This window comes from Geotrypetes seraphini, chromosome 2 (genome assembly GCF_902459505.1).
Source record: "Geotrypetes seraphini chromosome 2, aGeoSer1.1, whole genome shotgun sequence".
Classification (NCBI taxonomy): Eukaryota; Metazoa; Chordata; class Amphibia; order Gymnophiona; family Dermophiidae; genus Geotrypetes; species Geotrypetes seraphini.
The window spans coordinates 414,752,676-414,769,729 of NC_047085.1; the positions used below are offsets into that span (position 1 = coordinate 414,752,676).

The following is a 17,054-nucleotide window of genomic DNA, read 5'->3' on the forward strand; positions in this document are numbered from 1 at the left end:
AACAAGCTTGTCTATTTTTTCTATAATTGTTACTGATTGCATATTTTAAAGTCATCTCCCTTGGCCTCTTTGAAAAAACCTCGAATATAAATGATTATTTACACTTTCTCTGCGTACAGTATGCTTTGTGATTTTTAAATTTTGTGGTTACTATGTATAATTAAGATTATATTGTATGTATATGAAAAATGGATAGAAGAAATTGCATTACAATTAGTACTATTATTATGGGGGTGGAGTCAGGGGCAGGTCTGGGGTAGAGCTTGGGCGGGGGTACTCAGTTGGTATTTGTTAGGCTTAGGGGGTACTGGGCTTGAAAAGGTTGAGAAACACTGGAATAAGTAATGTCACTTCTTAACTCAGTGGTGCTCATACTATTTCTCAGCCCCCCTCAAGACAGCTCGATTTCCAGGATATCATTCTTGAGTGCACATGAAAAACTGCATATGTTGGAAACCTGGTACATTCATAAGCTGCACATCAAACTGGCTCAAGAAAAGAGATTCAAGGATTGGTTTAAGACCACAGTTCTACTATTAAAACCACAAAGGCACTGAGAAAGAAATCAAGAAATCATAAAAAAAATTGTAAAAATGAAAAAACCAAGGTGTAAAGGAGATACATCTCCAAAAGATGTTACAAATTCATTAAACAAATATTTACTCTTCATTTCTTAATTTTAAATATTTAAAACTTATAGGTAGCTGATGAGCAAGCAATCAGTATCACAGCTACTAGAGAGACACTTCAGATGCAAGCCTTTACCTCCACCCTGTGGGAACTATTGGAACTGCAAACAGTTGACAGTTATACTTAAAGCTCGAGAGCTTAACCTTTTCTTCTTGTGCAACAGAACTGGCAGTCTTGACCAGCGGGATGTTTCACAGCAGTCCCAAGTTCCTGGGGTGGGACAAATGAGCCTGCTACCAATACGGAGGACCCAAAAGTGGTGTCCAGCCCGGATGCAACATCCATCCTTTAAAATTTAGTAAATGTGTGCAGACTAACCCAAGTGGCCGCTCTGCAAATTTCTGCAGGAGAGACTGCTCTAGACTCTGCTCAGGATGATGCCGTGCTGCGAGCAGAGTGCGCCTTCAGCGCTACTGGAGACTTCTTTCCATTTTCAATATAGGCGGAAGATATAGCCATCCTAATCCATTTGAATATAGTCGTTTTAGATGCCGGTCTTCCCCGATGTGCCAGAGAACCTGAACTCGTTGGTTAACTTCAGATAATGAAGAAAAATTCTTTGTACATCCAGAAATTTCAACACTCTATCTGCCTTTTTCACTCCTATAGATGTGAAGCTGAGAGGTGCGCCTCTTGGTTTACATGAAAACTAAACACGACCTTTGGTTGAAGGAAGAAACTGTTAAAATCAAGACACCAGTCTTTGAAATTTGAAGAAAGGATTCCCTGCAGAACAGGCCTGCAGCTCCAACACTCTTCTTGCTGATGTTACAGCCATTATCTTAACTGTCAGATCTCTTTCCTCGATGACATCTGCTGTATCTTCCCCTGTATCCTCAGGTCAGATAGCTCAGCAGAAGGTTCCAGCGGTGGTGCTTAAGGTGCCTAAGACTTCCAAGTCGAAGCACATTTCCACTGCCTCTGTGGAACCTCCAGCCAAAGCAGGTGGTCCGGTTTCTGACGCGGATCCATCCTTGCCGGCTTCTTTCCAGACCATGTTAGAGAAGCAATTCATTCAGTTCCTCACTAATATGGGACCGAAGCTTATTCTGCAGACTCCTGCGAGGTCGAGCCTCTTCCTATGCCTCAGTCTGAGCCTACACACTCTATGCAGGGAGCAGAGTCTCTGCGAGTGTCTGGTCTGATATCTATGCACGTGAAGCAAGGAGCAAATTCTTTGCAAGTGCCTCAACAGGAATCCTCACACTCCATACAAGGAGCAGAGACTTTGGGAGTGCATCGAGGTTCCTCCATCAAACCTCTGGAGCTTCTATCCACAGCTTCCAGCCCTATCCATTCCTTGGTGGCATCGACTGCTTCCATCTCCAGGGCAAAGTCTCCTTGATCTTCGAGATCTGCTTCCAAGCACCATTCTCACCGACGATCGAGGCCTTCCTCGAGGCATACTTCCAAAGAGCGTCCTTCTTCAACTAAGCCTCGATCTACACCTTCCAGTTCTACTAGACCACCGACTCCTCGATTGAGGTCTCCACTTCCACACCTCGAGGACTCAGCGGTTTCGATTGTTTCGTCCAAGTCTCCCTATTCTTTTGATGCCTTTTTTCCTGCCGAAGCTTCATCTTCGACTCAGGCTGCCTCGACGACTCGAGTCCTTCTCAAGGCAAGGCATTAGCAGATCAGCTATCTTTCTCCTCTTTTCTTCGTCAGATGACTATTGATTTGAACCTTTAATTGGATGCTGGTTCCAAATACTCTAAGGAGTATCTCGAAGTCATGCATCTTCCTCAACCTCCAGCAGAGTCACTTAAGCTTCCTCTTCACAAGCTTTTGTCTCAGACTTTTACCAGATGCCTGGAGACTCCTTATGCAATTCCAGCTGTTCCAGGCAAATTAGACTCCAGATATAAAACTCTCCATTGCAAAGGATTTGGGAATTCACAGTTATCTCACCAATCCCTACTTCTGGAGTCATCCTTGAAAAGGTCCCATCCTTCCAAGGTTTATGCTACCGTTCCTCCTGGAAGGGAAGGGAAAACTATAGACAAATTTGGACGTCGCATCTATCAAAATGCCATGATGTCCTTTAAAGTCCTTAATTACAATTTCCATTTTATCACTTATTTTGAGTTCCTCATTGCTCTTTTGCCTAGATTTCTCAGTTATTTAGATACTCAAAAGCACTTTGAATTTCAAGAAGTCATAGCTTCTCTATTACAACTCAGATTGCAGCAACTTCAGTTTTCTTACGATGCCTTTGAGTTGTCTGCCAGGGTGGCTGCTTGCTCTGTAGCTATGCGTCGTCTTGCCTGGCTTCGTACCATTGACATAGACAATAATCTTCAAGACCGCTTGGCTAACATTCCTTGTGAGGGCAACAACCTCTTTGATGAATCCATCGAGGCAGCCACCAAGAAATTATTTGACCATGAAAAATTCTTTGCTTCTATAGTCAGAACTAAGCCAAAGCCAACTCCTGCCAAATCTTCACGCCCTGCTCTTATCTATCAAAGGCGTTTTGCTCCGAAGCCGGCTCCTTATACTCACCCTCCTCTGAAAAAACAGCAACCTCAGAAGCAACAGAAACCCCAACCTTCTGCTGCACCTAAGGCTTCTCAGCCTTTTTGACTGTTTACAACACAGCATAACCTCCACCGTTCTGTCTCTTGTCTCCTTTTCCCCCTATAGGAGGTCGTCTCCATCATTTTTATAACCGATGGACGATAATTACATCCGACCTCTGGGTACTTACCATCATCAGGGAAGGATACTCTCTTCATTTCACTCAGGTTCCACCAGAGCTTCCTCCAAGAGAGTATCCTTCCAATCCATCCCAGACTGCCCTTCTTCAGGAAGCTCAAGCTCTGCTTCGTCTCCATACCATCGAACCAGTTCCTTTGGAACAGCAGAACAGGGGTTTTTACTCCCATTACTTCCTTGTTCCAAAGAAGACGGGCAATCTGCGGCCCATTCTGGATCTCAGGGCTCTCAACAAATTTTTAGTCAAAGAAAAGTTTTGCATGTTATCCCTGGCATCCCTTTATCCCCCCTTAGATCAGAACGACTGGTTATGCTCTCTGGATCTCAAGGAGGCTTATACTCATATTCCCATTCATCCGGCTTACCGCCAATATCTCAGATTTCGGGTGGGGAATCTGCATTAACAATACAGAGTGCTGCCCTTTGGCCTGGCTTCAACTCCCAGAGTGTTCACCAAGTGCCTGGTAGTGGTAGCCGCAGCTCTCAGAAACCATAGTCTTCAGGTATTTCCCTACCTGGACGACTGGCTCATCAAAGATTCAACATCTCAAGGGGTTACTGTAGCAATCCAATGGACTACATGGTTCCTACAATTTGGTATTCAAAATCAACTTTCCCAAATCCCAACTTCAACCCTCTCAGAATCTACAATTCATCGGAGCTGTTCTGGATACTATCCAACTCGGAGCATTCCTTCCGCAACAACGTCTGGAAGTCTTCCTTCAACTCTGTCATACAGTGTCTTCCCGCTCCTCCTTATCAGCGAGACACATGATGGTACTCCTGGGTCACATGGCCTCCACAGTACATGTGACTCCTTTTGCCAGACTTCACCTCAGAATTCCTCAGTGGACGCAGGTTTGCGACCCACTTTCTTGACACATTTTAGTCACTCCTTCATTGAGACAGTCTCTCCGCTGGTGGATGCTCTCTTCCAATCTCTCCAGAGGCTTGCTGTTTCAAACGCCCCTTCATCAGAAGGTCCTCACAACAGATTCCTCGACCTACGCTTGGGGCACTCATCTCGATGGTCTCCGTACTCAAGGCCACTGGACCAGTATGGATCGTCAGTGTCACATCAATCTGTTGGAACTCAAGAGCGATTTTTAAGGCTCTCAAAGCTTTTTAACATCTTCTTCAAGATCAGGTAGTCCTCATTCGGATGGACAACCAAGTCGCCATGTATTATGTCAACAAACAGGGAGGGACGGGATCTTCCTCCCTTTGTCAAGAAAGTCTGAAGGTTTGGGACTAGGCAAGCTGTCTACATCCAAGGGGCGAAAAATTGCTTGGCGGACAACTTGAGTCGTCTTCTGTAACCTCACAAATGGACATTCCATTCCTCGCCTTTTCGTCACATTTTTTCATAGTCACATTTTCACAGTCACATTTCGTCACATTTTTTCACAGCCTCAGATAGAACTCTTTGCAGCTCCCCACAACCACAAACTGCCTCAGTTCTGCTCCAGGATCTATTCTACTCATCGCCTCGAGGCAATTGCTTTTCTACTGGAATAGATGAATCTCTTCCTGTATGCATTCCCTCCATTCTCAAGACTCTTGTCAAGTTAAAGAACGACCATGCCACCATGATTCCGATTGCTCCTCGGTGGCTGAGACAACCTTGGTTCTCCCTTCTCCTTCAACTCAGCAGCAGGGAGCCATTTCTTCTACCAGTTTTTCCATCTCTGCTTACACAGAGTCAGGGATCTCTGCTTCATCCCAACCTGCAGTCTCTACACCTGACAGCTTGGTGCCTCTCAACATAACTCCTCTTCAGTTTTCTCAATCTGTAAGAGACATTTTAGAGGCTTCTAGGAAGCCTACCACTAGACAATGCTTTCATCAAAAATGGACTAGATTTTCTACATGATGTTCTTCTCACGATAAGGAGCCTCAACATTCTTCCTTATCTTCTGTTTTAGACTACCTTTTGCACTTATCCACCTCTGGCCTCAAGTCTACATCGATCTGAGTCCATCTCAATGAAATTGCTGATTTCCATCAGCCTATTGAATGAAAACCCCTTTCTGCTCATCCAATGGTTTCCAGATTCATGAAAGGACTTTTCAATGTCAAACCTCCTCTCAAACCACCTCCAGTGGTTTGGGACCGCAATGCTGTTCTTACTCAATTGATGAAGCCTCCATTTGAACCATTGTCTACAGCTCATCTGAAGTATCTCACTTGGAAAGTGGTGTTTCTCATTACCCTCACTTCTGCTCGAAGAGTCAGTGAGCTACAAGCTTTAGTTGCTGAACCACCTTTCACTGTGTTCCATCATGACAAGGTGGTTCTCCGTACTCATCCTAAATTCTTACCTAAAGTGGTTTCGGAATTTCATCTCAACCAATCCATTATTCTTCCAGTGTTCTTCCCAAAGCCTCATTCCCATCCTGGAGAATCAGCTCTTCATACTCCAGACTAGAGAGTTGCGCGGGGACAGAAATCCCACCCGTCCCCGCCAAAGTCCCACCCGTCCCCGTGATGACTCCCACCCGTCCCCGTGAGGAATCCCTCCGTCCCTACCCGTCCCCGCGAGAAATCCCCTCCGTCCCCGCCCATTCCCACGAGGAAGCCCCTCCGTCCCCGCCCGTCCCTATAAACTACAGAAAAGCACAGTTACTTACCGTAACAGGTGTTATCCAGGGACAGCAGGCAGATATTCTCACATGTGGGTGACGTCATCCACGGAGCCCCGATGCGGACAGCTTCTCAAGCAAACTTGATTGAAGATTTCAAGTTTGCTAGTGCTGCACCACGCATGTGTGTGCCTTCCTGATCCACTAGAGGGCGCATCCCCTCCTCATGGTCTTCAGTTTAGATAGCTAGCAAAGAAGCCAACCTTGGGGAGGCGGGCGGGTTGTGAGAATATCTGCCTGCTGTCCCTGGATAACACCTGTTACGGTAAGTAACTGTGCTTTATCCCAGGACAAGCAGGCAGCATATTCTCACATGTGGGTGACCTCCAAGCTAACCAAAAAGGGACGGAGGGAAGTTGGCAATTCAAGAAAACAGATTACGCAAAACCGACTGGCCAAACCGGCCGTCGCTCCTGGACAGAGTATCCAGACAGTAGTGGGAGGTGAAAGAATGAACCGAAGACCAAGTGGCAGCCTTGCAAATCTCCTCGATAGGCGTTGACCTGAGGAAAGCTACAGAAGCCGCCATCGCTCGGACTCTATGTCCCGGGACTCGACCATGCAGCGCGAGACCAGCCTGAGCGTAGCAAACCAGCAGCCAACCAGTTGGACGAGGTGCGCTGGGAAACAGGGCGTCCCACCCGAGTAGGGTCGAAGGACAAAAACAATTGAGGAACCGTCCGATGAGACTGAGTGCGTTGAAGATAAAAAGCCAACGCCCTCTTACAGTCAATCGTATGAAGCGCCACCACGCCAGGATGAGAGTGGGGCTTCGGAAAAAAGACCGGAAGAACAATGGAACGATTGAGATGAAAGTCCGAAACCTTCTTGAGCAAGAACTTGTAATGAGTACGCAGGACCACTGCGTCCTGATAAAATACAGCAGAAGACGGGTCCGCAACCAGAGGTTGCAGCTCACGGACTCTACGAACAGACGTGAGACCAACCAGGAATACCACCCGCCAGGTGAAACAGATCAAAAGAGCGTTATCAATGGGTTCAAACGGAGGTTTCACCAATTGAGCCAGGACCACCCTAAGATCCCAAACCACCGGAGGGGGCTTGAGCGGAGGATGAACATTGAAGAGACCCTTCAGAAAGCGGGAAACCGTCGGATGAACGGAGAGTAACTTCCCATCCAGCGGCCAAGGAAAGGCAGCAATCGCACAGAGGTGGACTCAGATAGATGTCGATTTGAGACCAGACCGAGACAAGTGGAACAGAAAATCCAGCACTGAAGGGAAGGTGGCAGAGAGTGGATCCATGCAGTGCTCAGCACACCACGCAGCAAATCAGGAGCATTTCTGGGAAAAGCATTGCCGAGTGGAGCCCATACGAGAAGCCTCGAGAATATCCCCACCGACTGAGAGAAACAGAAGGAGGGAGGCACGTTGCGAGGAACCAAGCTGATAAGTGTAGAGACTGCAGATTGGGAGGCAACAGAAACCTCAACACTGAGACAGCAGAGAAGGGAACATAGGTAGAAGCAGAGGCTCCCTGACACGCTGAAGGAGCAGGGAGAACCACTGCTGTCAGGGCCACAGAGAAGCCAGCAAGATCATGGTGGCGCAGCCCAACAGGAGGTGCATCAAAGATCTGAGAATCAGAGTAAAGGGAGGGAACGCATAGAGGAACCTGCCCATCCAATCGAGAAGGAAAGCATCCACCTCGATGCGAACCCGGGAGAACATCCTCGAGCAATATCGAGGCAACCAGTGAGTGAGGGGCGAAGCGAACAGAACTACCTGTGGGGTTCCCCACCGAACAACCACATGCCGCAGAGTCTGAGAATGGAGCGACCATTCATGCGGCCGAGAAGGGCGACTCAACGTGTCCACCAGACAATGCTGCTCGCCCCGGAAATACACCGCCCAAAGAAATAAGTAGTGGTGTTTCGCCCCCTGCCAATGACGAAGGGCTCCCCTGCAAAGTAACAGGGAACCTGTACACCCTGGCTTGGTCACAGAATACATCGCCACCGGGATGTCGGGACGCACCAGGACCCCGCAATCTTGCAACCAATAACGAAAATCCACCCCGGTATTATAAATGGCCCAGAGCTCCAGCAGATTGATTCGGCTGCGACGGCCCGCACCCGACCAAAGACCCTGAGTCCGAAGGCCGTCGAGGTGCACCCCTAAGCCTATGCCGAGGAGTCCATCGGCAGAACCTTCTGATGCGGGGATACGAAGAGGTGGCACACCAACGAAACAAGCGTGTCAAAGGAGGGAGGCACCACAATGTGCTGCCACCACTGAGATGCTGGGTCCAGCGGGGAACACGAAGATGAAACCAGGCGAACATCGGGACATGAACCGTGGAAACCCATGATCCCAAAAGGATCAACATCAGCTCGGCCGAGGCCGAAGACTGCGGAGACACCAGCTGACTCAAGCGCAGACAGGCGGCCTGCCGAGGCAGAAAAGACTGGAGGCGGACCAAGGACAGAGGGGCCACCTTCCGGCATAAACAAACAAGGGCCACCCCCTGAGGCCGAGACAAGAAGGAGCGCAGACAAACTGGGTCCAGGTCCGCCCCGACGGACTCCCGAGACTGGGGCAGGCAGAGTCTGAACCACTCCCGGACTAGAACTAGTGCAGGTCACGAAGGGCCTGGACCAGACGCAGATGGGAGGATGGGAATGCCCAACCGACAGAAGCGAGGCTATACTCCCGGTGCGTAGACACGGAGACACCCCTCCCGAAGGGAGGGGAGGAATCCCAGAAGGAGAGCAGCCCGGAGGCTATGCGAGACTAGTCAAAAAGACGGCCAGGAGTCGCCGAAGCTGGCGAATGGACCATAACCCAGCGCTGCTGCAGCTATTGCGGCTGCTGTGAAGGAGGCCGAGAACACAAGAAAGATATCCGGAGGGCCCCTCCGGAGAAGGAGTCCAAACCACCAAGGCAGACGGGATTCAGCTGAAGGCGTCCCGATAGGCGAAGGACCGGATGCGTTCTGAGAGGCGGTTAATGGCCACCGCAAGAGAGGCCTCAAGAAGCGCAGAACTCACGCAAGTAAAAGTGGCGAGACGATCCTGGAGGTTCGGATCCTCAGCCACACTCTGCGCCAAGCGAGATAACGCATGGCAGGAGCAATAGAGCCGGAGCAGGGAGAGAGTCTCCTCCAGGCAACCAAACTCCATACTACAAGATTCCGTCACGGCTGCCCGGAATGAACCGAAGAGAAAGCGGGGAACCCTTTCGAACAGGAGCCGGAGACGCCGAGGCACAGAGCCCCAGACGACGTCGAGACACTAAGCCCCCGTCGATATCGGGGCGCAAACCCGCAGTCGACGCCGAGGCCCAAAGCCTCAGCCGCTGCCGAGATATAAAGCCCCCAGCGACGTTGCGGCACCAAGCCACAGTCGACATCGAGACACAAGGCCACCGCCAACCAAAGGGCAAAGCCCCAAGCGACGTCAAGTCACAAAGTTCCAGTCGACGGCAAGACACGAAGCCTCGGCAACGACGAGGCACAGATCTCCAGCCGACAATGAGGCCCCCAGCCTCAGTCGCCGTAGAGGCACAAGCCTCAGGCGCCGTCGAAGCACAAGCGTCAAGTGACGCGGAGCACACGGCCGCAGCCGACGTCGAAGGTACAAAGCATCCGTCGACGTCGAGACACCCAGCCTCAGTCGACATCGAGACACCAAGCCCCAGTCGACATCGAGGCAGAAAGTCGAAGCACAAAGCCTTAGACGACGTCAAGGCACCAAGCCGCCTCCTACGTCGAGGCACAGGGCCTCAGGCGACGTCGAGGCACCAAGCCCCAGTCGACGTCGAGGCACCAAGCCCCAGTCGACGTCGAGGCACCAAGCCCCAGTCGAGGCACCAAGCCCCAGTCGAGGCACCAAGCCCCAGTCGAGGCACCAAGCCCCAGTCGAGGCACCAAGCCCCAGTCGAGGCACCAAGCCCCAGTCGAGGCACCAAGCCCCAGTCTACGTCGAGGCACCAAGCCCCAGTCGACGTCGAGGCACCAAGCCGCAGTCGACGTCGAGGCACCAAGCCGCAGTCGACGTCGAGGCACCAAGCCGGTCGACGTCGAGGCCGACGTCGAGGCACCAAGCCCCAGTCGACGTCGAGGCACCAAGCCCCAGTCGACGTCGAGGCACCAAGCCCCAGTCGACGTCGAGGCACCAAGCCCCAGTCGACGTCGAGGCACCAAGCCCCAGTCGACGTCGAGGCACCAAGCCCCAGTCGACGTCGAGGCACCAAGCCCCAGTCGACGTCGAGGCACCAAGCCCCAGTCGACGTCGAGGCACCAAGCCCCAGTCGACGTCGAGGCACGAAGCCCCAGTCGACGTCGAGGCACGAAGCCCCAGTCGACGTCGAGGCACGAAGCCCCAGTCGACGTCGAGGCACGAAGCCCCAGTCGACGTCGAGGCACGAAGCCCCAGTCGACGTCGAGGCACGAAGCCCCAGTCGACGTCGAGGCACGAAGCTCCAGTCGACGTCAAGGCACATCGAGGTTCAGAAGTCGGCACCGTACCAATGAAACTGGTAATAAAGGTGCAGCAGTGCGCTCCATAAAGGGCAACCTCGAGATGAGTATTCCCATGAAAGGAGGCACGCTTCGAAGGTCTCGTAGAGGCGGGCACGACTGCACTCGATGCCTGGAATGCCTGAGACTCAGCCGGTGGCATTACCGAGGTAACGCAGCTAGAAGAACAGAAAGAAAGAAAGAAGACTTACCGGGGATCGAAGCTACTCAGTCCGATTCCAACGAAGGAAAAATGGTCCTGGCCATCCTGCTCACACGAGGTGAGCCCAGAGAGAGGCCAGGGAAGAAGAAAATACAGCTGCAGCCAAATGAGGCCTAGCCGCATGGCTGAGGCCCAAGAAGGGCCTGCCGGTGGAACCAGCAGAAACACAATAAAAAGTCCTTTTTTTTTTGAAACAAAGAAATACACGATCAATCAACAAACGCACAGCGACTCCCTAACAAAATAAAGAAGCCGCGGTGCTAGAAAGGCACTTATAAGAACGCAGAGAAGAGAGACAGGGCTTTCTGGCTCCGCGGAAAACTAAGAACTGAAGACCATGAGGAGGGGATGCGCCCTCTAGTGGATCAGGAAGGCACACACATGCGTGGTGCAGCACTAGTAAACTTGAAATCTTCAATCAAGTTTGCTTGAAAAGCTGTCCGCATCGGGGCTCCGTGGATGACGTCACCCACATGTGAGAATATGCTGCCTGCTTGTCCTGGGATAATAGTTATTTCATTTAATTATGGTACTAAATTAAAGGCTCTGGTAGAAACCCATTTAAAAATAAGCAAAAAGACTATTAATTTGGAAATATTAATTGGGAAGAATACATACTTTGTAAACGGGTTTCTACCAGAGCCTCTAATGTTTATAAATTTTTATCAACACAACTAATACACTACTTTATCCTGAAGCAAAAAAAAAAAGAATTTTTTTCCTACCTTTGTTGCCTGGTTTCTGCTTTCCTCATGTTCTCATTCAATTCCTTCCATCCATTGTCTCTCTTCTCTCTGCGTCTTCCATTTGCTCTGTTACTGTGCCTCTCCCTTTCTCCCCCCTCCCAAATTGGTCTGGCACCCATCTTCTTCCCTCCATTTCCCCCATAGTCTGGCATCTCTGTCTTCTTCCCTGCCAGCGTCTTCTCCCCACTCTCTCTTCCCCACTTCCTTTCAGCGTCCTTCTCCCTCCCATCTTCCCCATGTCCTGTCAGCATCCTTCTCCCCATCTGTCTTCCACATGTGCTTTCAGTGTCCTTCTCCCCCCTGTCTTCCCCATGTCCTTTCAGCGTCCTTCTCTCCCCTCTGTCTTTCCCATGTCCTTTCAGCGTCCTTCTTCCCCCGTCTTCCCTATGTCCTTTCAGCGTCCTTCTCCACCCCTTTTGTCTTCCCCATGTGCTTTTAGCGTCCTTCTCCACCCCTTTGTCTTCCCCATGTGCTTTCAGCGTCCTTCTCCCCCCTCTGTCTTCCCCATGTGCTTCCAGCATCCTTCTCCCCCCCTCCAGTCTTCCCCATGTGCTTTTAGCGTCCTTCTCCACCCCTTTGTCTTCCCCATGTGCTTTCAGCATCCTTCTCCCCCCTTTGTCTTCCCCAGTGCTTTCAGCGGCCTTCTCCCCCCTCAGTTTTACCCATTTCCCTTAAGCTCTTTTCTTCTCCACTCCACCTTTCCTCCCTTTCTCCCTCCCTGCCCCTTACCTTTGTGGCGCTTCCCCACCCGATCGGACAAACCTCCCTGCCCTGTAGCCGTGAATCTAAATTACCTTCTTACAGCAGCTGGAGTATTGAAGCTGCTGTAAGAAGGTAATTTAGATTCGCGGCTACAGGGCAGGGAGGTTTGTCGTCCGGGCCTGTTGTCGGTCGATCGGGGGAAGCGCCACAAGGGTAAGGGGACCTGACCGGCTGTGCACACTCCCCCCCCCCATGGTTGCACCCGGGGTGGACCGCCCTCCGCTTTGGTACGCCACTGCCTTTTCCCTACCCGCCCTGCCGCACATAGCCGACCGGAAGTCTTCCCAATGTCAGCGCTGACGTCGGAGGAAGGGAGGGCTTTGCTCGAGTGCCATCCAACCCCGCAGGAACCCCGCGACCCTCAGAGGCATCCACACGGGTTCCTCGCGACCCTAGGGGGCGCCCCACGGGTTCCCCGCGACCCTAGGGGGCGTCCCCATGGGATTCCCGTGACCCAAAGGGGGAACCCACGGGAGTCCCGCGGGATTCCCGTCGTCCCCATTCCCGTGCAGCTCTCTTCTCCGGACTGTAAACATGCTTTGGCCTTCTATTTGGAACGTAGCAAACCATACAGAACTGCTCCTCAAGTTTTTGTCTCCTTCAATCCAAATAAGTTGGGATATCCTATCTCTAAGCATACCATCTCCAACTGGATGGCTGCTTGTATCTCCTTCTGCTATGCTCAGGCTGGATTACCCCTACAGAGTAATAATAATAATAACAGTTTATATACCGCAATACCATGAGTCATTTAAAAATTATGGGGTACTGAGGCACGTGGAAGCTTTTAAAACAAAATCGGGAATCCAAGGTGGCCACTGTGATAGCGATTCTGGCAGCTAAAACAGCCTATGGAGAAAAAATACAAACAGAAAATGCAGGGAAGGGAATTTAGGAGGTGGGGAACCTGATCTCCAACCTCAGAAACTGTCAAAAATGACTTTTAACGACTCCCCCCTCCCCCTGATTTTCCCCTTAGGCTACAATAGCTTTACTCACTGTGCCATGTTTATGTACTGGAACTGCATAGGATGAGAGAAGATTTCTGTCTCAGGCAAGCCTGAAGTCCAACAGATGGCTTTATTTCTTCAGACAGCGGTCCATTCCCCAGCGTGAAACTGGACCCTCAGACCCTCCGCTGGAGCCATGGGAGAAACACAGTAGTCCCCGATCCTGGATAAAACCACCACAGGATTTGTCAGTCTGCATGTAAGTCCACTGCGGACAGAACCTGGGGCGAGCCACTCAAGCCCACTGGGGCGAGATTGCTCCCAAGAGTACAGACCCTGAGCTCCAACAACTGATGCAGACTGGCTACACAGGAATCATGCGAGGCATGTGTCTGTGGGCTACAGACCTCAGCCCTGACAGTCTGCATCTTCTCACAGCCAGAGATACCCAGGGGTGACCGGGATCCTTTGCACTGAAAGCCTGTGACCAGATAATAAAAATCAAACTCGAGCAGAACAGACAGGCTCCCTACTCCTTGCTTATAGAGAGAAAGACTGAGGGGTGAAGCTCATCCAAGAGTGATGGGAGATGGAGCATGAAAACAAAACGTGCTCTTTATAATCCTCATGGCTGATGAAGGTTTACCCGCTGGTCAAGACTACCAGTCCTGTTGCACAAGAATCTGTTTTTTTGCTGTTTCTCTCAGCGCTGACGAAATAAAACATATTTTGCTATAATTTCTGATTATTGATGGATAGGTGTCATTATAAATCTTGAACTCCTCCCTCTTCAGTTGGCACCAAAGCAATCAAACTCCATTGAAACTGAAGAAAAGAGAAGGAGGGGCATGGGGAAGCTTCTCCAGCAACAAACATATTCTGTTCTGCTTTGAAACTTATGCAATATAACAAAGATCAACAAACAGTTAATGCAACACTAAACAACAAATCACACACGAGTAACTAGGAACTAACCTGCTAAGTTTGACTTGTAGGGGCTAGAAACCCCCTCAAAGGGAAAAGTGAAAGGGAGACCCCTGTTCCTGTAGTGATGTCTCAGCTGAATCTTAAAAACAGTAGAAGAAATCAGGCAAATCAAAAGTCTGCGCAGGGTGGGCTGTATAGACTCCTGTGTATATTAACAGAAACAAGATTACTGAGGTAAGAACCTAATCAGAAGAGTTGGTACTTTAGCTGATGTACCAAAGCAGCGCCAGCCGTCTAGGGAGGGACAGATGAAACTATCCTCAAAACTGATGACCTGAAAGCATCATCCTCTCGAGCCACCACATCCATTCGTAAAAGTGCGAAGAGTAGCCCAAGTAGCTACTTTACACATTTCATCATTCCGAGACTCCACCCCGGAAGCCGCTACACCTCTTGTTGAATGTGCCACGATAGAGATAGGGGCTGTTTCCCACAGGCAATGTAGTTAGATGAAATTGCTATACAAATCCATCTGGCAATGGAAGCTGGTATGCCACGTCTCGAGTGCCTGGTCAGCACAAAAAAATGATCAGAAAATCTGGAATCATTAGTCTTCTACAGATAGATAAGCAGGGCTCTGTGCACATCCAGCTTCTGCAAGAGTCTGCTCTGTTTCACTGAGCCCGTAGGATGAAAGGCAGGCAAACAAAGCTTATTGACATGGGAGGCAGAAACTACCTTTGAAAGAAAGGAAGGTACTGTGCGCAGAAAAATATCCAACTCCGTGAAATAGAGAAAGAGTTCCCTACAAGAGAGGGCCTGTAATTTCAAGATCTTTCTCACCAAGACTATGGCAACCAAAAATAGTGTCTTAACCATAAGGTCCAACAGGGAAGCTTCTGTCAGAGGCTCACAAGAAGCATGGAGCAGGCCCTTCATGACCACACTGAGGTCACAAGATGGGAATAGTCTACATAACAGGGTTCTCAATCTTAGAGCCCCACTCAAAAAGACTCCTAGGTAGTTTCCTTTTGCCACAGTGCTTAAGCAAAGTTGGCATTTTAGGTCATACGAGGCATGGGAGTGGATCAATTACTTTTGTTCAACCACCCCTAGCTCCTGACCAAATTGAGATAGATCCCCAAAATTTTGCAGTTTCATTTGAGACCCTAGACAGCACCCTTGTAAAATCTGGTTGAATTTCAAGGGGGTCAAGCGTAGGCTCCTGGTCCACTTGACATGGAATGACCCATATGTTAATTTTCTGCGTTACCTGACAAATTCAGCGTCAAGATCTGGGCTTTGCCTTTCAAGTGAAGGCACTTTCACTGAAACACAGCCATGTTGCATTTTCTCCTTTGTGTTGTTTTACTGTTTGTTTGAAAGGGGCATGGACTATTCTCTATAGCAGTCCTGCATACTTTCTGAAGCTGTAACACACTAAACTTAGTGCCGCAGCTTGAGGACATCCGGAAATGCGCAGGTGTCAACGTGATGATGTCACGTGCATGCATGATGTCATCACATCACCATCTGCGCATGTGCAGAGCCTGCTATTACTACACCCGTGTGGGGTGCTGAAGGAGAGGGCGCTTGCACCAGCTGTCTACAAGATTTGCATCTCACAGTGAGAGGCATGTTGTATAGTCAGTCAGCCGACACCTCTCTTCCTCGCCGGCATCTAATGGCACACAGTTCGAGATACACTGCTCTATAATCAAGAGATTTGATGGGTAAATTGAAGTGACACTTTTTTTAAACATCTTTTTGGATTCTGGTGCTGGAACTCACTTCATTTTGTATTTTTCATTAACAGTTAATGCAACAGAACACAGAGCAACCTCAGTCCTCGAGGGCTACAACCCAGTCAGGTTTTTGGGATTCCCTTAATGAATATGCATGAGGTCTATTTGCATACTAAAGAGGCAGTGCAAACAAACAGCTCTCATGCACATTCATTGGAAAAATCCTGAAAACCCATCTGGGTTGAAGCCCTCGAAGAACAAAGTTGCCTACCCCTATTTGCCACCTTAAACAGGCGATAAGTGCATCTGTATTGCAGTTAACATCTGGAAAGCATATTGCCTCTGTGTTAGCTGGGAAGATGCTGAGCACACTACCAAACAGAGGCTCTGCAGTTATAGTCCTATTCATCAACAATTTGCAATCTAGTAATAAGCACAAACAAGAAAGAACATATTGCAGCATGCAATATTCAGGGTGTCATAACTTACACAGCATAACTTTATACTCAGCTAAGAGTTAATCAACAATAATTCTTTGCCTCTCTGCACTACATAGCACATCAGTATGGGCCTTTCAAATCTGGAGATTGGATGACCACTCTGGGCCCTACCTCTGCAATAGCCATACCCCTTGCAATTAATCATAGAGCCTATGGAAAAGTAACATTGCAAATGCGATACTAAAGCCTTAAACCACACCCTTTACTGAGAAAATGGAACACACAGGTCTGATACACAACTCTATTCAGATATTACACGTTAGCAGAATCTACTACTACTACTTATCATTTCTACAGTGCTGCCAGACGCACGCAGAACTGTATATTACATTAACCATGTAAGAGACAAACAGGACAATTGGGGGAGGGAAGAATCCCACAAAGTTCCACATGCACAATGTGGATAAACCTTCACCTAATAATGACTCACAAATTAGAAACAGAAATATGCACAAATATCCTGAAAATGGAAACCCTGACAAATCACAGTAAGAGGCCATTTTATTAAATGATTAGCTTACCATGCACGGTAACTTGCTAGCCCAAGACCACAATAAGGAGTTTTGTGATAATTTACTATGGCAACTACCATGCTTTTTGCTTCAGGGACCTTGGCATGGGTGGAAAACCAGTATGGAAGTCATTTTGCAGTTAACGTGTTGCACTTATTGC

General features: G+C 49.3%; 1 protein-coding gene across 29 annotated transcripts in view; it reads right to left on the minus strand.

The window, feature by feature from the left end:
• The window catches only part of SDHAF3 (succinate dehydrogenase complex assembly factor 3), a 60,580-nt gene that overhangs the window by 35,879 nt on the left and 7,647 nt on the right, over positions 1-17,054 (minus strand). For 22 of the 29 annotated variants that reach the window (XM_033931074.1, XM_033931044.1, XM_033931064.1 and 19 more), the window contains exon 3: positions 14,186-14,276. The exons of the other annotated variants lie outside the window; for them this stretch is intronic. In XM_033931074.1, the coding sequence (XP_033786965.1) occupies positions 14,186-14,276 (91 nt within the window). The remainder of the gene's footprint in view (positions 1-14,185; positions 14,277-17,054) is intronic. 29 annotated transcript variants of the gene reach the window in all.